Source organism: Telmatherina bonti (assembly GCF_933228915.1).
Source record: "Telmatherina bonti genome assembly, chromosome: 2".
Taxonomy (NCBI): Eukaryota; Metazoa; Chordata; class Actinopteri; order Atheriniformes; family Telmatherinidae; genus Telmatherina; species Telmatherina bonti.
The window spans coordinates 13,911,450-13,938,631 of record NC_136620.1 but is presented as its reverse complement, the minus strand read 5'-3'; the positions used below and the strand labels follow the sequence as shown (position 1 = coordinate 13,938,631).

The 27,182-nt window shown below is 39.4% G+C and overlaps 2 protein-coding genes across 6 annotated transcripts in view; one reads left to right on the top strand and one right to left on the bottom strand.

Annotated features, from left to right (window-relative positions):
* LOC306761045 (olfactomedin-4-like) overlaps positions 1-6,150 on the top strand; it is a 6,193-nt gene extending 43 nt beyond the window's left edge. Inside the window, exons 1-7 of the mRNA XM_079247128.1 lie at positions 1-39; positions 132-254; positions 329-547; positions 2,705-2,858; positions 2,961-3,188; positions 4,697-4,865; positions 5,159-6,150. The exon at positions 1-39 is cut by the window's left edge and continues 43 nt beyond it. Of these exons, the coding sequence (XP_079103254.1) occupies positions 1-39; positions 132-254; positions 329-547; positions 2,705-2,858; positions 2,961-3,188; positions 4,697-4,865; positions 5,159-5,624 (1,398 nt within the window). The 3' untranslated portion in view covers positions 5,625-6,150. The remainder of the gene's footprint in view (positions 40-131; positions 255-328; positions 548-2,704; positions 2,859-2,960; positions 3,189-4,696; positions 4,866-5,158) is intronic.
* A 5,972-nt stretch (positions 6,151-12,122) lies between these two features.
* The window catches only part of ndrg4 (NDRG family member 4), a gene marked incomplete at both ends in the record, with an annotated part of 64,798 nt that continues 49,738 nt past the window's right edge, over positions 12,123-27,182 (bottom strand). For 4 of the 5 annotated variants that reach the window (XM_079246633.1, XM_079246635.1, XM_079246634.1 and 1 more), the window contains 14 exons: positions 12,123-12,277; positions 14,035-14,073; positions 14,247-14,298; positions 14,402-14,437; positions 15,551-15,598; positions 18,390-18,441; positions 18,780-18,836; positions 19,046-19,149; positions 19,612-19,668; positions 19,752-19,838; positions 20,456-20,516; positions 20,725-20,787; positions 21,139-21,259; positions 24,783-24,888. In XM_079246633.1, coding sequence (XP_079102759.1) covers positions 12,123-12,277; positions 14,035-14,073; positions 14,247-14,298; positions 14,402-14,437; positions 15,551-15,598; positions 18,390-18,441; positions 18,780-18,836; positions 19,046-19,149; positions 19,612-19,668; positions 19,752-19,838; positions 20,456-20,516; positions 20,725-20,787; positions 21,139-21,259; positions 24,783-24,888 — 1,038 coding nt within the window. The remainder of the gene's footprint in view (positions 12,278-14,034; positions 14,074-14,246; positions 14,299-14,401; positions 14,438-15,550; positions 15,599-18,389; positions 18,442-18,779; positions 18,837-19,045; positions 19,150-19,611; positions 19,669-19,751; positions 19,839-20,455; positions 20,517-20,724; positions 20,788-21,138; positions 21,260-24,782; positions 24,889-27,182) is intronic. The other variant, XM_079246636.1, reaches the window with a different exon arrangement.

The window sequence follows — 27,182 nt, the reverse complement described above, 5'->3', positions numbered from 1 at the left end:
ATCGTTCTGCTTTGTTCTCTGTTCACCATCACCCAGCAGGTAAGAAACACACAAGTTATAACCATTAACTTCTTATTGGGTTCAGTTTAAGCACGTGCCTGACCTGGTGTTGGTTATATTGGTGATTCCAGACAGTGCCGCCTGCCAAGTGTCTGTGTGAGCTCAGTAGCTCAGAGAAGGCCTTTCCTTTTGACAAGCTGAAAACCGTGCAGGACAGTGCTTCACTCTGCAACAAGAACATCACTCCAGAAAAGGTAATCAATCCTGGTAATTCCAACCCCCATCACGTCTGCACCGATGCCGACTGTCAATGCTGCTGTCCTCACAGACATTCGACTTGGAGAGTCTTCTGCTGGGTTTGGATCGACGGCTTCCAGAGCTGGAGAAGGATGTGGAGATGCTGGAGAAGGAGAACGATGGAGAGCTGTACGGAGCTCTCAGTTTGCACGTCATAGAGAACGAACTTGCTGAGATCAAGCAGCTGCTGGATAAGCTGAACAGCACCGCGCTGGCTCACCTGGACCTCTCTGCTGACGCCACTCTGCAGGTATATTCCCAGCTGCATGTTGCAAACTGATTTTATCGTATGACTGCTGTCCTACAGAATGATATTCATGCAAATTTACTGCTTAATTTATTTTTGTCCCACATAACTCCAAAAGTTTGGAATCTCAATTTAGAAAATCAGAATCATGCGACTGTCTTTCACTGAGGAAAGTGATCAGCTTGGGAAAAAAAATGTTTCAGAGAGCTTATTAATAACAACAATCTTTATCTTTGCTGCACATTTTCAAATTTGATGTTGTTTCACTAACAAATAATAAGACAAAACAGGTTGATTTGTGCATTTGTTGTATATTAAACCTTAAAAGTGCGCCAAATAAATGAAAATCAAATATAAGCAGCCAGTCAAAACCATACCAGTGCATGTGATAACCAAATAAAATGGACAAAAAAAATTGATCCAATAAGTTCTTTAAATGTGATATTAATCAAATGTAGAAAGTCAGGAAGCAAGTTTCTTGATTAAAAAAAACAAACAAAAAAAAACAAAAAAAAAATGGTCAACTTTAAAGCCCTCAGACTGTCTTTGACTCTAGTTTTAAGTTGTGTTTCAGAGACTATAACAGGCCTCTGCTACAGGATTTCAGTGGATTTAGTATGCAGCTAGCAGAGAAGATATTAATAACCTTAACGTCAACAGTAAGCAAAATGAATGAAGAAAACATAGCAGCAAAAGCAAACATCCCAGAAAGCAGTGCAGCGTGGTTAAATGACATAATGTGATTTAATATCCTGTTTCTGGTGCAAGTCAGGAGGCTTACTAAGGCAAGCAAAATGTTGATGTGGCCATCAGTTATTTGTAACTCATAAAGTTTGCACAGTATCTTTAATTTTGACCTTTTTTATGTAAAGTAAGCAACAACTGAGCAGCGAAAATGTTGATTCACTCTTCACAAGTCCTCAGAATCAGAATTTAAATTAAAGTTATGGTGAAACAAATGATAAATTAGTCTCCTCATGAAGCCAGAGGAATATGAAGCAGACAGCTTGCACTCAAGAAACTCCAAGACACTCAGAGTCGGGACTGTTTTGTTCATCTCAGTATTTAAAAATTACTCAAAGAAGCCAGGCAGGAAGATCTTTGCATGGACAAACATTGTGGTTAATTTTTCATGTCATTGGATGGCTTCCTCCCACCGTCCCATGACATGCATATTGAGTTAACTGGTTAGTTGTGGTTGTTTGTCTCTCTGTTGGTCCTGTGATGGACTAGCGACCTGTCCAGTGTGTACCCAGCCTCATGCCCAATGATTGCTGGGATAGGCTCCAGCTTCCCATGTCCCTGAATTGGACAAGACATTTGAGAAAAGATGGATGGATAGACATTTAAATGTATCCTGATGGTTAATGTATGCATGTAGCATCATGACTAAAACTACGTATACACATAGAAATCTGCACTGACTACGTATTCCCGGACTCTGTTTTCCAGGCAGAGCTAGTTTCCCGCACTAACTCGGTTTGTCACAGCTTGTTAGGAATTTAGGCAGATTTGTGAGCATCTACATCATGCAAAAAAATTCGAGGCTCCGTTTTGCCGTACAGGCATGCAGACAAGTCAAGACAGTTACATGATGATGATCCCACTTATCCAAGTACCTAGCATTAGCCCAGCTGATATCAGCTTATATTTATATGAAATGACTGAAGGAGATGTGCTGCTCTCCATAAACAACTATAATTTATGGATATTTATTTGCTTGTAGCATCTATATTTACCAGGCTAACATCTCCTCCAACTTTTTCAAACACAATCATTCACAGTGTTTTCTTTCCTTCTCTGCATGTTTGCACCAGCTTAATATTAAAGGGGCTTTTCAACCATTAAAAAACATGTTTGGAGCTGCTATCTATGTGTAATCTATCATTCTAAGTAAATAATTACTTAAACTGAACACTTCATGATGCATTTTTTAACAAGTGCTTTCAAGGTTGCTCTTAGTTTACTCCATAACCAGTTATGTTAACACTCCAGTTGACAGAAACTAAATGAAATTGATAACACTTTTTTACAGCAGGTCAGTCTATAACCTCCCTGTGGGCAATGAGTCCTGTATGTAGCTTTTTGGGAGGAAACAACCTTTCTGTTGAAGATGCGTAGTGTGTTTTTATTAAATCCTTGTGTGTGTTTTTATCTAAGCTGGTAGATGTTAAAGGAGACATGCAGGAGCTGGAGGAGTTTGACACCATGCAGGTGGTGAAAAGTCAGCAAGCAAACCAGCGTCTAAAGAGAGACCTGGACCAATGCAGGAATGGATTACACCCCACCCCCAAACCCACTCTTTCTCCAGAGGGTGAGTTCCAAAACTCTCATTACCACAAGCTGAACTATGTGAAAACAAGATGATGAAATGCCTTTATTTCTTCTTCATGTTTTGTATTGTTTCCTCCCCCAGGTACTTGTCCCCATGGTCGGTTCCTGAACATCTCTGGTCCGAGGGTCTTCACAGCAGGGGAATATCCAGGCTCATACATGTATGGAGCCTGGGGGCGAGATCCCAAACCAGAGGCTGGAAAAGAAAGCTGGCATTGGCTTGTATTGATGACGTCCAGCAACAGACATTCCAACTACATCCGCCAATACTCCAGTCTGAGCTCCCTGATTGCTGGGGTGAGCGTCCCAGGTATGGAGCTGAACTCTGAGCTGACATAGTTACATCTAGGTAGCAGGAACATGCAGTGCTAGCTTGATGCTACCTATAAGCTACCTAGATGCTACCTGGATGCTACTTAGATGCTACCTGGATGCTACTTAGATGCTACCAGAATGCTACCTAGATGCTACCTGGATGCTACGTAGATGCTACTTAAATGCTACCAGAATGCTACCTGGATGCTACTTAGATGCTACCTGGATGCTACGTAGATGCTACCTGGATGCTACCTAGATGCCTCCTGGATGCTACCTAGATGCCTCCTGGATGCTACCTAGATGCCTCCTGGATGCTACCTAGATGCTACTTAGATGCTAGCTGGATGCTACATAGATGCTAACAGGATGCTACTTAAATGCTACCAGAATGCTACCTGGATGCTACTTAGATGCTACCTGGATGCTACCTAGATGCTACCTGGATGCTACTTAGATGCTACCTGGATGCTACATAGATGCTACCAGAATGCTACCTAGATGCTACCTGGATGCTACGTACATACTACTTAAATGCTACCTAGATGCTACCTGGATGCTACTTAAATGCTACCAGAATGCTACCTAGATGCTACCTGGATGCTACCTGGATGCCACCTAGATGCTACCTGTATGCTACCTAGATGCTACCTAGATGCTACCTAGACGCTACCTAGATTCTACCTAGACACGTGACAGTTGCAAACTGCATCGGACACACAAAATGATTAAGCAGGTTAAGTGCCTGCTTAATCTAACAAATTCAAGATTGTAAGACACCAATAAAAATGTGCAAAACTCGCCAATTGATTTAATAGCAGTCCCCAAACAATTTAACTTGCGTCATCACAACCAGTAGCATACATTGACGTTTTTCTTCAATAGAAAGATGTTGAAAATTATTTAAACCTCTCTAGCAGGTTCTTCCTCTGGTGAGAATGTCAGCCAACTTTGAGATTGATGCATCAATCTCAAAGTTGATAGGTGCTAGGTGCTTCTGTGTGCCTTAAAAATCACTTAGAAGAAGACAGTGCTTATAAACAATTTCGAGGTTGTTACTGTGCGTTGGTCATTGCAACCGAGGCCACTGAAGATAAAAACAGACTTATGTCTGGGAGAATTTTGGCCACTGGCAGCTACTGTCCATTTACAACTGTGCTTGGCATTTGCAGTCATTCTGATTTTAATCTTTATCACTAGATGGTGACCATTCTTACACATTGTGTCTTTAAGCCTATGGTTGATCTGACTTAATGTGTTAAAACAGATAGCTCTAAAAGAGGATTATTCTCATTTCAACGTCAAAAACATTCTGATTACACACACACTAGTTTTGCCCATAAAGATACATTAATTAGCATGACTGTGACTCTTATCTCAAGTGTGCACATGTGCACAGGTTACTTGGAAAACGCAAATCTTTTGGTCTCTCTTTTTATGGGATAAATTCATTCATTCATTAATGAGCTTAATGCTTTTGACTTCCTGTTGTTTTTCTACCAGGTAATGTCCAGATCCACCCAAACAACCCGACCACCAACACCATCCAGGGTCCAAACGTGGTTCTGTATGGAGGGGCTTTGTACTACAACTGTTACAACACAGATGCTGTCTGTCAGTTTAACCTGACCACCAAAAGCATCATCAGATTAGAATTACCCAAAGGCACAAGGTTGGTGCTTAAAGTATTTCTGCTGTGAAAACATTAGAAATGTGGGAAGTCACAACAGATCAGGTTAAAAATAAATGAATTAATAAATTATATATATGTTTTGTGGTAAAAGTACAGCATTTTAAGAGAAGCTATGAAATTATGGATTGCAGATGTTTTGGAGTAAAAAAAAAAGAAAAAAGTTAAATTTAGCTTCTTTTTTCTCTTTTTCTTTTTTCTCTTTTCTGTAATTATATTCAAAAGCCAGAAAAACAAAGCTTGAGGTTTTCCATTAATCCCATCTTTCCTTCTAGGTATAACTCCAAGGGTAACTTCTGCCACCTTGAAGAATGCTACCCGTACACTGACCTGGACCTAGCCACCGATGAGTCGGGCATCTGGGTGATCTATACCACCACCCAGAACTTTGGCAATCTGGTTCTGTCCAAAGTGAAGCTGGATCAACAGCTGAAGCTCAGTCAAACCTGGTACACTTCTGTCTACAAGCAGAGTGTGACCAACACCTTTATGGCCTGCGGCATCCTCTACGCCACACGCTACGTTGACAAAACTGTGGAGGAGATCTTTTATTCGTTTGACACATCGACAGGGAAGGAGAATTTCAACATCGGCATCTTCATCAACAAGATGTCTCCCAATATTCTGTCCCTGAACTACAGTCCAGTGGACCAGATGCTGCATGCCTATAGCGACTCCAAACTGGTTTCTTACAAGCTTTTGTTTGAGAAAACACATGACACATACACTTACATGCAGTAATCTCAGTTATTCACACCTAAATTCTTCCAAATTCACCAATAACAGTTTTTGGTCTTTTTTTCATGATTTTTCTTCTATCAGTCGAATTTAAAAGAAATATGATTATGAATGTATCACTTCATTTCTCACAAACACGCTGATGAACTTCAGGAGAAACGTTGGTGTTTCATTGAACACATCAAAACGGTATCATTTTGTAATATCGACAAACAAATATCATGATAAAACTCATGATTTACACCCTGTTAAGTTTATGCTTAAACTGTTGGTAGATTCAAGGGTTTTCTGTGCATGTTTGCTTTGAACAGTGCAAACTTCAGAGCAATGTACACTAACTGGACCAAGCAGCTTGACTGGATGTCAAAAAGCCTCCTGAATAAAGTTTATTGGTGACTCAGTCTTGCTTTTAGGAGCCGTGTGACTCATTATAGAGACTGGCAGGTGGAAGAAATCAACCAACTTTACTAAGCTTCACAAAGCTTTACAAAGGCAGGTGTAAACAAAGGTTCATTCACTCAAAGAAAACAGATGCTGGACAGATTGAGGATTTCATTAAGCCAGAAGACCAATGAGGAGCAGTTGAAACACATCGGGAAGGAATTAAAATCTACATCTAAATCTAAAAGCAACACAAAAGAAATGGATAATTTTTAATAAATGAAAATGAAAGTCATTTTTTGTTTGTTTTTGTTCTTTAGCTCTTACAATCTTGGTGGATCCCACAGTCCCTTCCTTATTTTCAGTCTTTAAAGTCTTCCAGCTGCCGGCCTCCACAGCCATTTGTGAGACTGTTACAGAAGACAAAAAGAGCTTGTTAAAATGTACCCTATTTTCAAGTATCCTCCCATGTCTTGTTGCTCTCTGGTTTCACTCATATTTCTCAGACATTTCAGAAAGATTATCACACCAAAGGCAGATATAATGTACACATATATTTTCACAACTTTAGTTTTATCATTCTATTCAGTGCTTCTCAGTCAAAATAACAGGTCTGAGCATAGAAACCTGCTGCTTATCATCCACATCAGTGAAAGGATTAAATGTCTGACGCAGGACCAAATTTCTAACCAATATTACCTCAAGACCACCATGCATCATGTTGTTGGTTCTGTAGAGCATTAAGTCAAGTATATTTATTATAAGCTCTTCCCTGTGTAGGTTAGGCGCTTTGATAGATTTAATATTGGTTTTGCAGAAGCAGAGTTGTGGTGCATGAAACTCTTTGCCTTAATAGCCTGAATTTGGGCGGTTTTGATAAAAGGCATATGAGGTTTTAGGAAGAAGTTCATCACACATACGGCTAAAAAAAAGATAAAATGAGACACCTGACTCATTAAATTCTAACATTAAGTCTTTATTTCTTACTTGTTACTTGATCAGTACATGGACAAAGACATCTAACTTTGTAATTTTTATTTATAATGTATATATAATATATTAAAATTTTACAGTACACATTTGAATGACAACAAAGCAGGTAAGAGTCTTTCTACTGTTGTGAAACAAGCTAACAGGGTAGACTCCCACAATATGAAACAATCCAAACAAGAAAAGAAAAACCAACTTATTGCTTCATACAAATCAGTCATAATGGCAGTAAGAAGAAGCATAAGAGTAGTAGTAACGTACGAGTCAAGATCATTAAATCAAGATGAAGTTACACCCTACGTTTGCCTATAAAAAAAACTCAGAGGGAAGAGAAACAGAAAAGTGTTTTCTCACATTACAGTAGCGTTAGTGTTTGGTTCAGGTAACCTGCTCTATAAATAAAAAGTATCTACAAGAGGAAGGAGGACCAAGGTCTGTACAAACCGATCCGGTGCCAGCTGATAGGAGCTGCAGACTTTCACAAGTCGACCTTACTATTAAAAGACCTTTTGAAGAGGAAAGAAGTGGTTCTTCATGTAAAAGGTTAAATGCCAGAAGAGTGGGGGCATAGATAAGAAGTGCAAACCCTGGTGAGAATGAGGTGTAGGTTGACAATACTGTACAGCACTTCAAAAGGGACGAGATACATTCAGGAGCCCCCCCAGGCAGTGTGGCTAGAAGTGGTGTAGGAGGAAACCAAAGTGTAGATGGCAGAGAATAGCTTTGTGAAGAAACACTGAATGATGAGCAACCTCGATGAGCATGTGGAGGTGTTGGCCTGGCCTCGCATCTCCTCCTCTATATGTTTAAAACATTAAGCTTATTCGATAGCTGAAACAACGATTAATCTCTCATGCTTTGACAAATTCACATTCTTTTCCTTTTTAACATTCATTCAACTATATTTCAGGTCAGCATCTCTCTCTGTTTTAATTGCAAATCTTTTAAGATCTTTGCATCCAAATAAGTAAAACCCTCATTTCCGTCAGCTTGTTAGACTTTAGCGCCCCCTGGTGCTTAGAAGAATGACAACATCTTAAAAAGTGACTTCAGCTGATAGCCCTTTAGGGTGCGGCTGGGTTTGCCTGTGAGAGCCGGGGCACCTTGTGAGTTTTATTTAGTTTTTTTTTTTTTTTTACTTTTTAAGGAGGAGGGGGTTTCTTTTAAGGTGGCTGGGAGTTGCCCTACATTCAGAGCTTGGAGCCCAAATGGCGCCAAAAAAGCCCCGCCCCTTACAGGCGACCTCATATAACGCACACCTCAGCAATTGGAAGCTATGTCCCATCTGACAGGGGACTGAAGAGTTTTTGTTTCTACAACTGAGAGCAGGAAGAAGTGAAGTGATAGTACCTGAAGACTGCACGCTGATGCACCCTAAAAGAAGATAGAAAAAAAACCAAGGGATGCCATGTCTTACAGCTCATAGGTGGTCCAGGATTACAGCAGACAACAGCACACTGCTTCTCTAGACTAAACCTACACTTACTGTATATATGCACTAAAAAGCACTATACTGGTGAGTTTATGGTTACACAGCACATCAAAACACCAACTGACCACAGACGGATGGATTCCTTATGAGTGTTTTTGTGTAGTTTGGTTACTTCTTTGGCACAGTTTCCATTACAAAACCCAGCCCACGCAACTTTTCTTTCAGTAGTTGTGACAAAATGTGAGTGTGTGGATGCGAACAATGTATATTTGTTTGTGTGGGTGGGTTGCTTTGGTATATTCACGCAGAGAGGCTGGGTGCTGTAAAGGAAATTAGCTAGCTAGGTCAGCCTTGTCCTGCTCGGTTCCCACCGGTCTGGTTTGGTTTGGGTCAGAGTGTGATTGTCGAGTTAAGTTGGAGACCACAAAGAGCCGCCTACGGACAGAACCACATTCATGCAGTGGAACTACAGACAAATGAAAGTGGTTGCATCTATGGCTCTAGTCAACTAGCCACATGGAAGGTGCTAACGAATGGCCTCATATTGGATACTACTCATACTAGAATGTTCTAAAACACTTTCACAACTACATGCAAATACGTGGTAATAAATACTTCTACACTATGCTAATGTAGTAACTTGTCTTAAAATGTGAGATGACACACAGAGCTTAAAGCTGCACTCAGTTATGTTCCACGATGCCGTTCCTAATCCCACTTGGATTTCAGTGACCATATTTTAGAGCGTGACCTCAGCAAAGTACTCATGTTCACCAGTCGGGGCCTGTCTGTGATGTCACGTTCAACATCATGTGTCATGAAGGAGAATTTTTTTTCAAAAACTATAGACTATTTGGCTCAAGTTTGTCACATCAGAGGGCAAAAAGCATTTCCACAAACATATCAGATGATCCATGCATCCATGCTAACACTACACATAACGTTATGCAGCCCATAACAAAGTCTTTCAAGCAGCTTAACATATTTAATACAACCTGGATTACATATAAATACGTTCTTCTACATGCTAATATGTTTCAGTCTATCATATGTGATCTTTGCTAGAGATTACTTATTGTTCCTGATTTTCCAGTCCGACACACTCGAAGCTCCAATCATGGCTTCACAAAGCCAAGAGATGTGTCCTGTAACTTTCATGAATAAATGCATTTACTTCTTCTAAACTTTACTAGCTTAAAGTTGTTGCACACACGTAGCCACAGGAGTTCTTTCAAAATACTCACAAAAACATTAATCTTTGAACGTCATCCTATGTTGGTGCAAACTGCTTAATTCATAATATCTGTGTGATCCAGTAAAATCTAGTTCAGAGGATTTTTTTTTTTTTTTTTTTTAAGAAAAAATCTAGACTGTTCAAAATCACCCACAAGCTAATAAAGGACATTAAAATATGGCCAAAAGCCTTCTTTCTCAAAATATCATTATTCACCTAAACTTCAGCAGATAGGAAAGTCAGTACAATGCTCTTTTAGCGCAGCAAAAGCTACATGCTACTGCCCCAACCCCTCACTGTTTTAGCGTCAACCTTGTTGTCATCCATGATTAGTTTGGAAGCATGCAAAACATTTTCATGCTAACTAGTCACACAGAATTACAAAATTCACAGCACAAAGCTCTATGACACTTCTTCGCGAATGCAACGTGTTTTCATGACCGGCTACACGTGTTAGCGGTCTGTTCAGACACTGCAGACTGAATCCACCCTTGGGTTCATAAAAAGAATAGATTTGCTTTTCATCTTTTCTGAGTCTGCCTGAACAGCCGAATCACATGAGCCTGCAGAATGTGCAGATTGTAATTCACATACGCTAACACATACAAAAACTAACACAGCCTAAACTATTACAGAACATTTCTCCACAGGCTAAACAAGAGATATCAGGATACCAATAGGTCAATGTCATGGGATGCTGTCTTTTCTCTGAAGTCAGAAATTCAGAGTATATGATCAAATAATCAATATGCAACACAAATATGCAGTAATTATAAAGAACTATAATTACTATATGTTTGTGATGTGACCCCCAGCATTCATTGGATGATGAATATAGGAATTGGCCACATCATTACCATCATTATTTTCATCATAATTTCCATGCTTTTCCCTTTTTTAGAATAAAGTATTAATCGGTTTACCCTCAATTTTTTATTTTTTTTTTTAACCATACATGGCACCAATAAAGTTTAGTTTATCATTATCCAGAAGGCAGACCATGTTATCTGTGTCTGATTGGTTAATATTTGTTGTTGTTGTTGTTGTCAAATCTTACCTATTTTACTGAACTTGCTCTGGGGTTCTAATCTAAAACTTGGCTCGTGTATACATACCAACACCACATATAAACCTAGTATTCATGCATTTTTTTTCTAAAGGAGGCACTAAAATTGAAAGATGAATCACTACTTCTCCAGTAATGTAAAATATATAAAACATGTTTTACTTTTAAAAGTTACGGCCAGTTCAACTTGCAGCGGATGTCCACGTAGAGTGACACGAGCTGCAAGAGCGATCACACTTGCAATTTCTTCAGTAAATGCGCATTTTCCTCACATAACAACACACAGCTCCAGATTGTCTTCTTCCGCAACATAATGTGAATTAAGCACGACAGCCGTATTCGCTACATGCTATCATGGAAATATAAAAGATGACGCTAGGAGTGCTTATGACTAGCTGAAGTTTAACTTTGTGGACTGAAGTCATTAAACTTCCAAGCTCTTCAAACGACATAGTGTCATAGTTGTATCAAGTTGGATTACAAGGGAAGAAAAATAAGAGGCCCGGGTTAGAGAACATGTATGCTGATATTTGTTTAGAGGTTTCAAGTAAAATCTTACCAAGTGCAGCTTTAAAGAAATGTGCTGTGTTCTACCTATGATCTAAAACAAGCTAACAGTTCCTCTCTAAACGCTACAGGTGAACTCGGCTATGATGAGACGGTGTTCTGCTGTCTGTCGGACTCCGGACGCACCTCCTCGCTTCTCACCTCCCACCCCCGGAGAGGCCACTGTCCTTACTAACTTCACAGAGAGAGATACTTACATTTTCCCAAAATATTAACTACTTTCAAGATACTCATGCATAACATTTTATCAGTTTTTTTTCCCCATGTGGAACGCCTGAAAAGGTCCTCTTTCCTCGTCATATTCGACATCATTTCCCTTTTCATTTATGATGTTAAAAGCAGCTGTTTTATGAATTCATGTTATGTGAATTGTTGACAAAAAAAGGGTTACGTATTACTACTTTTGTGAGTATCTGTGTGTGTGTTGGGGGGGGGGGGGGGGGGGGGGGGGTGAATGGGCGCAAGCAAAGAATGGAGGAAACACTTAGCAAACACAAGAATGACACTTCAAGAACAAAACCAGCTGCTTAAATCTTTAAGTGTTTGGCAAAGGGGAGACGGGGAGGAAGTTGGTGGTGAGTTTGGTGCATTAGTGACTATACGTATGGTATCTTACAGTGATGGAGGAAAGAAGATGGCAGACAAAAGGATCCGGAGGCGAAAGATGAAGACGGAGAGAGCTGTTACTTTTTTTTCCCTTTATCAAACTTTTTTTTTTTCACTCTGCTCTCTATCTGCACACTCATCCTCCATTTTTGTGTTTCTTGCTTTCCCTCTCCATCCCCTCTAAACCTCCCCCTCCTCCTCTCTCTCTTTGTTTCCTTTCACTTTTCAGCACGACACCTCCATGGTTTGGGTGACGGCGCCGACTCCCTCGCTGCTGTCCGAGTTAGTGCAGGCCCGGGAGCGGTTTCCCTCCATGGAGCCGGCGCTGGTCAGGGAGGCTGTCCTGGAGCGCGCCAGGCGAGTCATACTGGCTGAGGGCACTGGGAACGAGGAGCAAAAAACATTTTAAAGTGAGTATTTTAGTCTGTGAAGAAAGAGTGTAATCACTTCATGTAGGGGAGATGGAGGGAGTACATGCTAATGTGGACAACTGAAGAACATCCCTCTTTGTAGCTGGTGAAGAAGACAAGAGCCATGAATGGTTGGGGTTGTTACTTAAAGCTGCGAATGTGTCTGCGCAGAAACACATTGTCAGCGTCATGCATTCAAGGCTCAGTTTGTGCTTTAATAAGCTTAAAAATCATATTGTTTATTCTTCAATAAATCCTGTTTGTTGGTGAAAGTAAGGAAGTTTTTCTGAAGGCAAATGTCTCTAATCAGTTTAAACAAAATGCTACATGTTGTAGCACTTGAACGCACCACATCTAGGATTAATGGTTTATGCCTCCACCACAGAGGAAAAGGCACTTGTGGATAAAAGATTACTGCAAGCTGTGCTGTGGATATATCTTGAATTAGGCTGTGACATCATATCTGATGTTATGTATAAGGTACCACAGTAATACTTAAATCTTTACACGCTGCGGCTGAAGAGCATCAAATATTCTAACAATCACATTACCATAATGAAACAATGCACACTGGTTTAACACCCAGTTAAGAGTTGACATTCCTCTGCTGCGAACTTCCTGGTCTGATCAGGAGGAAACCTCATACTTACAACAATTTAAATCTTATTTACATTTGGCTTCTGCTGATGTATTCTGGTTTTGGTAGCGTCACATTGTGTTGATCAAAGTGTCCATATTTGCTTTTTTCTTATTGGTTGGTTTGTATATGAAGCTCATTCTGCAGTCACTGAAAGGTGATCATCATATCAGCAACTTAGAAGCTCTATCACTGTCTGACATAAGTCTGTCATTTTTACCAACGATCACAGACATCTGATCCTTTCTGTCACGTTGGTCGCCTTACATCTGGGACGGCAAAGAATTAAAAGGTGTTTAGATTTAGTCATTACTGTCATTACTTCCATTTCCTGTCAACAGAACTATTTGCGTCATGAAACAGCCAATCGGATTAATGTCATGGACAGATCAGACGGGGTCTGACACTGGGAGTCATGTAAGGGCAACGTATATTCTCCATTGATGCCTGAGACTGATAAGTAATGCTACGTCGCATATTTGGAGCTGATAGAAATGGACATCTCCATCAGTTCCAGACAAAAACATCATCATTTTTCCTGCTTAATGTTCCACTTTGTTACCTATCTGCTTGTTTTATATAGATTATTTTATTGGGAAGTCTTTGTTTAATGAGGAACAAAAGTCTTAAATTAAAGGTCTTAGATTTCAGTGGTGGAGCTTTAAAGATTAGTTAACAGTTTGTTGGGTTTTTTTTTTAATGAGACTTTTGGAGTATTTCTTTTTTTTGTTTATAGCTTTGCTGTGAACCTAGTCCATGAGGCTTTGCTCAAAGCTAGCAGAACGCCATGCAAAGAGCATTTCTGGTGATGCAATGGTGAAGGGATGGGGAGGGATGGGAAGTGAAGGCAGTATATTTTTCCTCTGGAGGAAAAAAAACGTGTTGCTAAAACAACAATGGGGTTTGATGTCCTCAGGGTAAACGGGACAAAACACCAGAAATGAGAGCAAAAGTAAAAGAAATCACCACAGCCCAAAAGTATTGTTCATAAACAAAAATAATGAGTAGAAGGAAATTGAAAAGAAATTGTAAAATGCCATCGAACAGGGCAGCAGTAAGAGGTCAGAGGTGAACGGGGAGGAGGAAGTACCTGGCCCTCCACTCAACCTCCGATCCTTCACATAAGCGACTGAGAGAACGGGGCAAGGAAGACAGAGGGCAAGATTAACACAAGCCATGTCCCTCTGCAGTTATACATCACTTACTCAATCCTACAACACACTGCTGCTGAAATAACTCTGCACAAGTAAATTACTCCAAAGCGCAAACGTCCTATCATGGCTAGCATCTCTGCGTACTTACTGTAGCCCATTCCCTGCAGGAAATACTTGAAGGCTTCGGTCAGCTTGCCGGGCTGGAAGACAACATGTCAGCCATTTAGGATTGGGAACGATGCATTCATGGACATTCTTAAGGTTTTGCTGGATTATTGTTCATCCATTCCATGTGAAAGTTACCTGTGTGAGCTGTGGAAGTCCGCCAGAGTCCGCCATCTGCCACAAGAGGAGATCAGCCATTAACCAAAGAGCTGACAGCTGACAACATCACCACATTGAAGCCTTTCTTTTATTGCTAAAGTAGTTATGACCAGAGCGCTGTACGATAAATGCAAGAGGGAAAAGAAAGGAAACTGTATTTCCCTTTAATTCCTAGAGCAGGAATTAAAGGGAAATACAGAAATAAAAAATGGAAGAGATAAAAATGCGTCGGCGTCCTTCACATCCACATGAAAACAGTCAAAACTAACGACTCACTCTGGGCTGAAAAACAGCAAGATGTTTTTAAAGAAATCTTATGACCATTTTTTCTCCATAACACATCTCTTGGTAGTTGTTTTTAATCTTTTTGAGCACCTTTTATTTTTCTGAATGAAAAATGTCTTTTTTTTTTGTATTTTATGTTTCTTTTCTTCATGTCTGTCTTGCTGTTTGGTGTCTATTATTGATGGTGTTTACTTTGATTTTCTTTACATATTTATGGTGCCTTTTTACTTTTTTATATAAGTTGTTTTTTATCTTTTATTCAGATTATTAGGATTTTATTTTGATAAGTTTCTCTTTAGTTATTTGCCGCTGATTACTGACTTTCTGATTTATGTTGCTCTTGTAAATTCCCTTTTGAGTCCTTAGACTTGTCTCTATGTGTCTATTTTCTGTTCTTGATGTTCAGGCAGAACTTTAAATGTATTTTGTCCATCCAATCAAAATGTTCTGTATTAGCTGTGTGTGTATAGTTTCATTGTTTGTTACTGGGTGTCAGTGAAAAGACAGAACTGCCGTCCATAATCGTTACAACAGCAAACTAAAGATAGAAAAATGTATAAATATTTTTGTCCCAAAACAACTATCTAATTTGCTCTTTTTCTTAAAGTATTAATTTAATGTTTTATGTGTTTTCATAGTAAACATAACATTGGGCTTTATTTCTGTGTGATATAGAAAAAGCTGATTACATTAGGTTTATGAAATTAATAAAATTAACTGTAAAGTGAGTTAATAATGAGTCTATGTTGTGCTGTGGATAACCAAGCTCACATTTTATCAGCCAACAGACTTTAAAGATACTTCAAGCTGCTGCAGTCAGAAGAGAGGAGGACTGAAATTTACCTTCAGGAAGGTGGTGTTGGTCGGGTCCAGCTTGGAGTTGCACTCAACCTTGAAAACAAAACAACACTTTGGGTTTAGTGAGCAAAGAGAAACGATGCAGTAAGAAGAACATCCAACAAAACCTGCCTGAAATTGTTGCATTTATCATACCGTCCTCTGATTTTACCACTGAATGAATGAATGAATGAATCTCCACAGCTTCCTGACAAGTATGATCACATATTTCTTCTTGTAAAGCAGCAGATTCAAACTAACAATTTAAAACTAAATGAAATGTTGCTAAAAGGCCCAGATTCAGAGCAGTTTAGTGTAATGACCAGATGCAGAAACACTCATGCATGAATCTTAAATTAGTTTCTTAATGAACCAAATTACAATCAAGTCGGCACATTGGCTGGTTGGTACAACTCTGCGCTGGCTCATCATCACTACAAGAATGTCATTATTTCAGAGCCAAATTGACAATTATTTTCCTATCAACTTGGTTTGAAGTGTGTGTGTGTGTGTGTGTGTGTGTGTGTGTGTGTGTGTGTGTGTGTGTGTGTGTGTGTGTGTGTGTGTGTGTGTGTGTGCGCAAACTCAGTCTGCTTCGTGCACGCTTATGTGCAGTAATGAGATGCTTTAAGTCTAATTTATGCCCAAATTTGCATAAACATGGTCGCTGCAAGCTGATGAAATTTTAATTAGAATAAACTCTTTGAAAGAGAGATGCAGAGTCAGACTGATCACTTCACACACAAATACCACTTTGTATGTTATCTGCTGCGAACTTGTGGAAAAAGTGTTTATTGTATATGTGTGATTCCTCTTATAGCAACTTATAGATATTCTGTCAAGACTTGGGGAAGTTGTGTCAGCTAGTGGAGGAAAAAAGGGCAACATGCGTCTGCTCTAAAGACGGTAAATACAAAAATCTAAACTTTCTCTTTAGAATCTGAAGAGAAAGTTTGCTTGAATGATGTGAACATGGAAACTATAACATGCTGTGTGCATGTGACTGACCCAGATGCTGCAGTGTGCTGCAGAGATGAGTCACTCCAGCAGGCTGAGATTCAGCCACAGAGTGCACATGGCCAAATTAGACAGATGTCTACCGATTTTCACACATAATGCATGATCGCACGACCGCATGACAGCATTTTGCTCTCTTTCCTTTTAATCCTTGATAAGCTAGACTGCTAAAAAAAAAAAAAGAAAAAAACACACGCACACATTTCTGCAACAATATGCAAAAAAGTTGCTATTCAATGCTACTGTAATGAAAAGTTTTCATCTGCCAGATGACAATCAGGGAAATTTACAACAAAAACAATTGCAAATGATTGACTGGAGATGCAAATGAAGGTCTCAAATTTATCTCCGAACATGAATATCCCTCTCTCTGCAAATAATATGGCAGAATCAAACGCTGCGGCCTCAGCTGCTCATATCTGCAAAAATTAAATATTTACATGACCTCCATCTGTCACATTAAATAAAACAGCCTCTTCCTCCATCTCTTCCTCCTCTCCAGCTCTCCTTCCTACTTTCCATCTCTCTACGTCGCTCTCTTTTCCAGGCGGTTTTATAACATCCCCTTCCCGTCCACTTCCTCCTCTTCCATCCAGCAGAGGAGTGATTTAATCTAAACGTGTGCGTGGGGCAGATTAACTGGTGCAGAAGCAGACATATCTGGGCCACTTCTAACTAGGAAACCCCAGAGACACAGAGAGGCCATCTGTCCCCTGGAGAACACACGCACACACACATCCACACATATTGTATCAAACACACACACACACAGGAAGACACAGATGGACAGATACAGAGTCCCTGGAGGAGCAGGAGGAGAGACAGAACCAGGTCTCTGCTGGCTGACCTGTTTCTGTTTACCTGAATGAAAACAAACAGACGAGGACTTCATTTACATGCCAAGAACAAAACACTGAACAGAACACGAGCACGTGGGAGGAAGGAGAGCGGGGTCTGCGGGCTGGAGCCTCAGCTGGACTAAAACGTATTTACTCTAAACGGAGGCGTCATCTCAGCAGGGATTCAGGAACATAGCAACCGACGCACGGCACACAGACTGCATATGTGCATGTTTCTGTTCTGTCATCCTCGACATAAATGGCAAATTCCTGCAAATGTTTCTTGCCTTGGCGCCGACAACACGTCTTATTTGCTCATCCGGTTCTTTGCTAAATGTTTTTGTTCATGCAGCATATTTGACATTTTAATTTTGGACTTTTGGTTAGTGTGACTTTAACATGCTTTCTGCTGGTTATTAAGTAACATAAGTAAACATGGGATGTTTTGTCCAACAACATGAGTCATGGACCAAACTTTCTGGTTTTATTTAAGCACATTATAATGATAATATCTTCGGGTTCATGATGTTGATTTTTGTCTTTGCTTCTTCCGGTTTTTGTTTTTGATTTTTTTGCATCACAACAGAGTTTCAGACTACAGAGCAACCAAACCAACAGGACACAGAGCTGAACCACTTATTTTATGTACTTATATGACTCTACAGACATGATGGACTTCTGAGTGGAGATTTCTGAGTTTCAACACATAACTTGCTGTGATCTGTTGGACTAAATATATAGGGGCTAATAGGGCATGGGTGAGGGTTGTTGTGGGTGGGTGAAAGGGGTCTATGGGTGTGTGTGTGTGTGTTTTTATCTATTTTGATGTAAATTGTTTTATTATGTAAAACACTTTGTATTGTTTTTAAGCACGAAAAGTGCTATAGAAATAAAGTTGGATTTGATTTGATTTGATTTGATTTGATTTGATTTGATTTGATTTGATTTGATTTGAAGAGACACGGAAAGGAAAGCATGATGTTACTCACCACTCCCTCCTCAGCGGGGGCGTTGTCTCCCACAACCAGCATCACAGGACACCTACAGAATCCACATCTCTTGTGAGTTTTTTTCAACATCTTACTTGTGTATCATTATTTTTCTTTTTACATCAGTATTTATTGTTATTATAATTAATGAGAAAAAGTTTAAATGTTTTTTTTTTTCATTAAAAAAAAAAAGTTTCACATTTGTTCATACTTTATCGTATCATGTGTCAAATGACTTTTTATAATAAATTTAAATGTCACCAGTCAGATGTTGGAGGCAGCAAGAAACCAAATGAAGGTGTTTCTCTCCTCATGTGGTCATGAATGGATGGCAGCATGAAAACATGAAAGTGCTTCAGACTACATTCTTAAAACAATCTGAGGACTCACTTTATGGTCTTGGCGTTGAGCGCCGTCCCAGTGCGGTTCATCTCCAGGTCCCTCCGACTGAAAGAGGCAAGAATATTTAATATAAAGTTAAAGTGATTTTAGCTTCGTGTTTATTTGTGTTACTGCTTATAGTGGAGAAAAAACATTATGAATGTCAATGACACTTTTAGTTTGGAGGCCGTGCTCGCTCTTTTGCAGATTGATGTGTCCTTTGAAATGACGAGAGTATGCTTTGTGTGTATGTGTGGTTGTGTGTGTGTGTTCACCTGTTGTACATATTCCAGAAGAGCTGCAGATTGAAATGGTTGACATTGTTGTTGATCTGCTGCCGGTAACTCTGCACCAGCTCTGTGTTGCTCACCAGCTCCTCCTGCAGACAAACCAACACACGTATGACTGTACGGGCCGAAATATACTTTTACAACTGGACTCAAAAAGGGTCCAAACATAACATGAAAGTGACCATATTACAAATTATTTATGATGCATATAAAATATATATATATATATATATATATATATATATATATATATATATATATATATATATATATATATATATATATATATATATATACTTACTTTCAAGTGAAATATGTGTGTTTGTAATAAATCTTTGATTCAATGCAATCCACTGGTTTCCATTGATGGGCTTTTGGTCGGGGGGGGGGGTTGGCTTACAGTTATTGTAAACTGGACTAATATGTATTCATTTTAATTGGATTACAATGAATTAGCTTAAATTGATTATGCCTGTGAGGTGCTTTGAGATGGCTGCTGGGATTTGGCACTGAGAATAAAGGTGGATTGAACTTGACTGAACTGAGCCTACCTGGCTGAAAAGATGCGGCAGCACCACATCTGGGATGGTGCTGGTCAGACCAGACAGCTGCAGAAATGACACAGACACTGTTATTACAGCCAGGAATCGACCAGCAGATCTGAGTTAGGAGTAAATGAAAAGTGAGGCACCTTGGTGGCGGCCCAGTCGATCCATCCTTTGCCATTAGGGTCAATGTTTAGCAGAACCAAACCCTCCACCTGGTCGGGGAAAATCAGCTGGGAAGAGAAGACACAGATTAAACCTGCACCATCCACTGGCTGGATGTTAGTTTGCAGGAGAAACAAGCTGATAATGAACTAAAATGAGCTGTTATTAAAGCATAATTTGCCATTATTACTTTATTGCAGCTTTTAAATGAGTGATAGATAAATTTATTATGCAATCAGTTTATTTCTTACAATTACTACACACAAACACAGCACAGTTTCAGTTTAGATTTAATCTCATTTTCAGTCATTCCCATTTAGCTAAATGTGTTATCTGGTTTATTGACAGCTGCTGCTCAATTCAGCGGAAGCAGACGCGCCATGTAAAATGATTGTGTTTAAATGCAGTCAGAAAACTCATTCAAAGCTCTATTTTCATGCAACTACAGATTCCAGCTGAATTTTAATCCAGTGATTTGCTGACATTTTATTATTTTTGGGGTATATTGATGCATTTAAATAGACGAAAATCTAAATGGCTTGTGTGTCCTTGAGTTTGACTTGAGAAATTATCATTAAGCGTCAAAGAAAAGCTGCAGAAAACATTCATATGTAGTGAGCTCAGCAACAGAAAACATCGAAGTAAAACATCTTTTCTTTCACAGCAGAACATGAATCCGACTTACAGCAAACTTGGCCAGGACATAAGCTCCAGCTCCAACTCCAATCCCAACGATGCTTTTGAATCTAAACAAGATCATTGATCTATTAAATACCATTTGAGCTCCTACTCTGATTAAAAACTTTACATCTGAATGGTAACAACTAACAAAAGTTAACTTTCATTGGACTTTTTTATTTGTGATCATTTTAAATCGTGAAGAGCAGATCAAAAGATATAAGATTAGTCATGTGCAGCCATTGGAAGAACGTGGATTAGAAAGACAGCACCAACCCAAAGTGCTGCACCACAGTGGGCAGCATTCCGGCCAGCTGGTCCATAGTGGGATACTGGTACCTGCAGGGAGAAAGGACACAGCATGTAAACGTCTGTTTCTTTGGTCAGATGTGAGCCACATAAATGTGTTTATTGTATACTGTTCATTTATCCAGTAAATTGGCTCACTATCTAACCAGTTATCTGTTAACTTTTAATCATTAATCATTACCTGCTGATTCAGTTTTTTCTTTTGGATCGATATAAAATCTGACATTTTAAGATTTGTTGAGCTGATCTTGCAGGAATCACCAGGTTAAAGCAATTAAAATTACTTTACAGAGGCGAAACAAGACAATTCAAAAGTAAAAAGCATGCACGAAATAAAAAAGAAGAGCTTTTAACTAAGCAGATTAAAGTGTATTTTTATACCCTTGGGGCAACTGTGAGGCTCCGATCTGCTGTCCAGGAGCATCAACGTGACAAACCACAAAGTGCTTCGTGATCTCCTGCATGTCCTCATTATTGAAGAAAGAGTTGAAGCACAGTTTGTCTGGAAGAAAGCAAAGGAAGGAAAGGAAATGAGCACAGGCACCGTGGAGTGAGAGGGAGGTGTACAGGCACAGGAATGTGATCACATTAAATATGCAGAATGCTGAGAGGGTCCTGAAGCTGGCCATCTGTACAACTGATCCTGTGCCAGCACGGAGGCCAAACACTCCACCTGAAATAGCCTACCTGGCATGCAGCCTTTATCCATCTTATTTTATTCACCAAGAAAGATAGATTTATCTATAAACATCCTCAAAAGGAAGTAAAGTGCATAAATCATCATTTTAAGATAAATATATAATGAAAGAAAGTCAAACCGTTGATGGCTGTCGGTGTGTTTCTTAAATTGAAAGCGAGTTACGCTAATAGTCCCGTCACAGTTAGCATAGGTTAAAGCTAACTGCTAATTAATGCTGCTGAGTGAGAAATTATTTAACAATTAAGAGCAGTAAAAGGTATAAGTTTGGAATAACTTCAACTATAAGACAGTTTTGGTTTTTACAGACTTCGTTTTTACATGGGAACTAACTAAAGTTTGGTTTTAAAAGAATCTGGCATTCAGGATGTCGTGAGGCTCAGACGGTTGGGCAGACGCACCATGTTTCTGTACCTAAACACCTGAACTTATTCACTATTACATCAAATTTCCAACAAAGTCTGAGTCGAAACCTTTGCAGCATTTGGCCATCATCATTTTTTCAGCTGATTTAATAAGAACAGAGATAATAATAGTAAACAGAAATATTCACTTTGTTTGTTTTGGCAAGATGAGCTGATTTGTTTTGAGAGTGACTCACTGAGGATTACTCTCAAATTCAGAGCTCCATTTCCTGGAGCGCTATGGAAAACATTCATCTCTAAAATAGCTTTATCTATAGTGTCAGCTCCTATGCTGCCCTCCTCCCGCCAGCTCCGCGGTTGGCCTACTTTCTGTCCATATGTGTCGGACTGTGTGAAACCACGCAGCAACATCGTTTCCTCCTCGGGGCTCTGACTGAGCGGCGTTAATTAAACGGACCAATTAACATGACAACTGGGTTAGGGGTGAAATGCAAGGGAGGCAGGGAAAGGTGGACGCATCCGTGGCTCCACTTTATTGGCTTGTGAAAATACAGATGCTACGTGGTCACTGAGGTGAGAATTCTCTCATCACGAACATGCATCGGTCCGTGCTTGCAGTTTGTACTCCCACTGACTCCCTGACCTACTTCCTCCCTTTGTACTTTCTTTATCTCACTCTCCACATGAGCCTCTTGTTCAATCAGCCCTCTTGTCTGTCCTCTACTCCTCATCTTGCATTTCCTCAGCGGTCAGACTTCATTCTTCGGTTTGTGTTATCTGCAGCCATTCCTCCTGCACAACCTCTTTCCTTCTTCTGCTTTCTCTCTAATCTCTCCTCTTCTCCTCATTACTTTCATTATTGCCTTCTCTTGTTGTCTCGTGCATTTTTAATTGAGGGCCTGGCGGGTTTCCATGCCATCTGCAAGAGAGTCGTTTCTCTACCACTTTCCCTTCCATCCTGTATTCTCCTTCATCCTCTGTGACTCTTTGCTGCCGTCGGGTGATTTGATGACTTGCTATGATTGCTAAAAGCCACGTAGCTCTGCTGCAGCAGAACCGCAGCAGAAAACAGGTTCTGTTTGGGTTCTGCTTGCTCTTATGCAACACCCCTCTATGTTTGCCATGGTGCTTCCACTGGCTTGTATTGATTATGTGTTATTTTTCAGACATGGAGATGGTGGAATGGGCAAACAGGCAGATTTCTGCAGTCATGCCAGCATACCCCTACCGACCCCCGCCCCCATATCATCCTCATCCCACCTCAACCCATCAAAGCAGCGCCGCATTGCTGCTGGTCGACCCCGCCCCTCCTCTCTCTCTCTCTCTCTCTCTCTCGCTCTGCAGGATGTTTTTCTGACCTACATTTTATTGATGCCTCTCACGCTCGCTCTTTCATCTCCTCCTATTTTCTGTTTCCGTCATCACATTAAAGGACAAACTCCCCCTCAGTGCCTTTTTGTGTCCCTCATTATTTTTTGGTTCCTTATGTCCCTCCACACCTACTCATGTGTTCTATTTAACCAAGGAGCTCTCAGCGAGTATTAAGTGCTGGCATGTAGGGCGCGTGGTGACTTTGCGGGATGACATGAACGCGGTGACAGCTGTTAGAACCAAACACAAAGCTTGAGGTGATCTTCAAGCATCAGAAATATCTATATTTGAAATTTTTTTTTTTCTTCTGGGTTGTTTTGTTTTTGCTCATTAAAGATAAATACACCACTGATATAACAGATGAGCTCAGTAAGAATTATTGTTTTTCACTGACAGTGAGGTGTTCAGCCCCAGCTAACAAGTGTCATAATCCTCTTTAATAAAGCCTCTTTGTTGGTTTTAAATTAAGTTTGGGTGTTTTTTTTTCATGCCTCCTGATTTGCTTTTTCCACTGGCAGTAATCTTTTTTTTTTGCCATTTTTAATACTCATGTCTCACATGTAAAAGCAGCAGTTTGGGTGACATTAAAGGTAGAGTATGTAATACTCAATATTCAATATTTCAAAATAAATTAATTAATAAAATAACTACAATCATAATTAGATAGTTTTTTTGAACATGTAGGTTCCAGTCTGTCCATATTTGATGCGTTATTAGATTACAAGTTTGATTAATGACAAATGACAAAAAGCACTTTTTCTTTTATTTAAGAAGGGTCTTAGTTATTTTATTAGTTAATTTATTTAGAAAATATTGAAAATCTTACATACTCCACCTTTAAGCGTGCAGAAGTTTTCAACTTTTTACTCCTAAAATAAACTCAACTAAAATAGAAAAAAATCATTTTTAAAACTTGCCTTCACATAAAAAAAAGCAGTTTTTTATATAAATGCAGTCTTTTATTTAAAGTGTTTTGGAGTCTTGTATGTGCCAACTTCACTCTGATGAGCTGATGGATTTGGATTGACAGCGAATAAACAAGTTGCTGATTTATTTTCTTTCAGGCTGGAGTGCAAGCCGTCTACCAGAAACACAACACACAAATGGGTTTTGGAAGGATGGTGTTGAGCGAAGGGGAAAGAAAGCCTGAACTGTAAACTGGATCTTGAGATACATGAAGAAACTTCTTTTTTTTTGTAATGGATTTGAGCCTTTAAGAGTTACCGTAACAATCACTGAGGGATGAGGAGAAATGTAGCTCTTAAAGTAGGATTGTTTAGTCATAATGGCCAAATTCTTATTCCTGAAACAAGACGTAACGTTTGCTTATGAGACTAAAATGTGTTTTTACTTGTCAGAAAAATATTTGGGCTTTTGTGGCATGATAAATTAGAGAAAAGTTTCATTTTAACAGTTCTGTTTTGTTCCTTTTAATGACACATTGAGTGATTGTTGAAGAGGATCATGTGTGTGTGTGTGTGTGTTTTGCCAATTGAAGCCAGATTTGTAACAAACAGGCCAATTAGCACCTCTTATAGGTGCTAGAAGTGGAACATCTGTGTGCACACATGTGTTTCAGAGTAGATACTCACGATTCAGCCCCACATCGTGGTAGGTGAGGATAGCCGGCTTGTTTCCTTTGGGCGCCCCTCGGATCACCACATGCAGCATCCCATAAGGGGTCTCAACATCGTGTTCCTGCAAAACACACAGAAAACATACACTCACACAGCGGTTCACACACAACAAGCAGATGACCCCTCCAGGGCTGAACAGACATTGTCACTAATTCCTTATCTTACGAGTTGGTTTGTTGTGATCTGACACATCAGCGGGTCTTAAACACTTAGAGGAATCTGGCTTTCACTGAACTCCCTTCTGAGTCAGGAGCAGCCAGTTCACACCGCCTTCATCCTCATTAAGCTTCTATAACAGGAATGTCAGGTCTGAGTTTTATTTGGCAAGTGGGGCGGTAATTAGGGGAACTTTAATTCAAAATAATTAGGGATGGATCACGTTAAAGGGTCGAGCTTTTCAGGAAACTGTAGCCAAATCTAACATTAGCTCATTCTCAGAACACAAGAGTTTCTCTGTATTTGTGTCATATAGTCAGTTACTTGCTGTCTGTGGGAAACTCATTTCAGTGGATAAAAGTACTGCTTTTTTCCAGGTGGAGTGGAGGAAAAAAATCTCTCACATATCTGTGTGTGGTTACTTATGTGGATTCAGGCTCCAGATCTGCATTTCTGGTTCCAGTTTCATTTTCAGAAGCAGAAAGGTTGGAAGAAAACTGCATGAGATCTCATTATTTTGAATATTATTTTGCTTCATCTTTTGCAACATGGAAACTCTGAGGATGAGCGTCGTATTTAGAAAGCAGAACAATAAGACTAAGCTTCAGAAAGAAGTCTCAGCGCACAGCTTGAAACCTGACACAAACCAACCACTAATCAGCAAATAGTAACATGTTAAACAGAGATTTTTTTCCATTAAGTTAAGTGGAATGATTGACTGAAATATAAATTACCAAAAACATTTAAATCCATTTTCAATTTTTTTTTTTATCATTACTATCAAGCCAAGTTTATTAGCTTTCAAATTATAATGATTATTTATTAGCCTTGCTTTTCTTCTGTGTTGATGTTTGTGTGCTGTGTAATAAATGAAGCTTCTTTATAACCAATAACTGACAATAATAATGGTATTAAAAGATCGTTTGCTAATAATACAAATATGATATTACAAAGACATGAGGTCAGCTCATGAAATCAATGGTGTCATTAACTGTTTTGTAGATTTTTATGCATTAAAAGTTCTTCACATCCTATATTTGTTGTTTTTTACTATTATTTTTTCATTATAATATTGCAGACTTATTCCTATTATGGAGGCTTTTGGCCATAATGATTGCACAGGAGAAATCAGAAATTGTCTTAGCATTACTCTCTATCACACGAATGGAAAATTAATCATTTTTATGCTGCAAATATATCAAATGAGATGCTTAATAAAATATTATAGTGAATAAAAGAAGGGTCAGATTCCAATTCCCCATCAGCTGATCCCCTTCATCAATCCCTTACATGATTAACCAGAAAAATATAATAATTTTATGCTTCTGCAATGTTCAAATAAATAATTGTATTGCAGTGAGGACAAATATGTGAGACTAATAGAGATTTAACTAAAATAGGTGGAAGGGGAATCACGCAATTCTTCATAACCAGTGGTTTTTATGTTATGACCCACATTTTGTCAGCGACTGCTGGTCACTGTGTGCCAAACTCAAAATGGAGGTACGAGGAGAGCGTTGCCACGAGCTGCACAATCTACACATACACATTTGCGCACACACACAAAGAGAAGGGTGGAGTTTTTTGCATCATTATGCCTGGTTCAGTCTTTCAGCTGCAGTGGAGCCTCTACTGATGCTGCAGACTCGCTGTTTATTTTCTCCTCTCTAAAGCAAGCAGAGACCAACACACACACACACACACATGGCACACCAGCATTTTTGTCCTCTTTGCATGTTCTCACACCCTGAAATATTAAAAGCCCTGCAAAGATTTGTGTGGAAATCTTCCATCAACCTGCTTCTGTCAGTCTGCAGCATCTCTCAACATTCGCCTGTTAATGTTTAAACTTAGCACACATTCCCCGCGCAGCTATTTAAACACCCCTCAAATGACTCACTGCGCCATGAAAACAAAGCAGAATAGTTGCAGATAAATTCACTGCAATCCCCTTTAGCAGCAGATAGTCAAGCAGCCATCAGTTATCAGTTAATCCAGGCAGATTATCTCGATATTTCAGCGTTATTATCAGTGTTATCTGCAATCAGCGTTGTGATTTGAGGCAGTTACAAACACATGAGCTCGCTGTGACCTTCACATGACCAACAGGAAACCACAGGAGGTCAATTTACATTGTTTTATGGCAGTGAAAGCCCAGTTTTTAAAACACAATGCAGGATCATTAAGAGTCACAGAAAT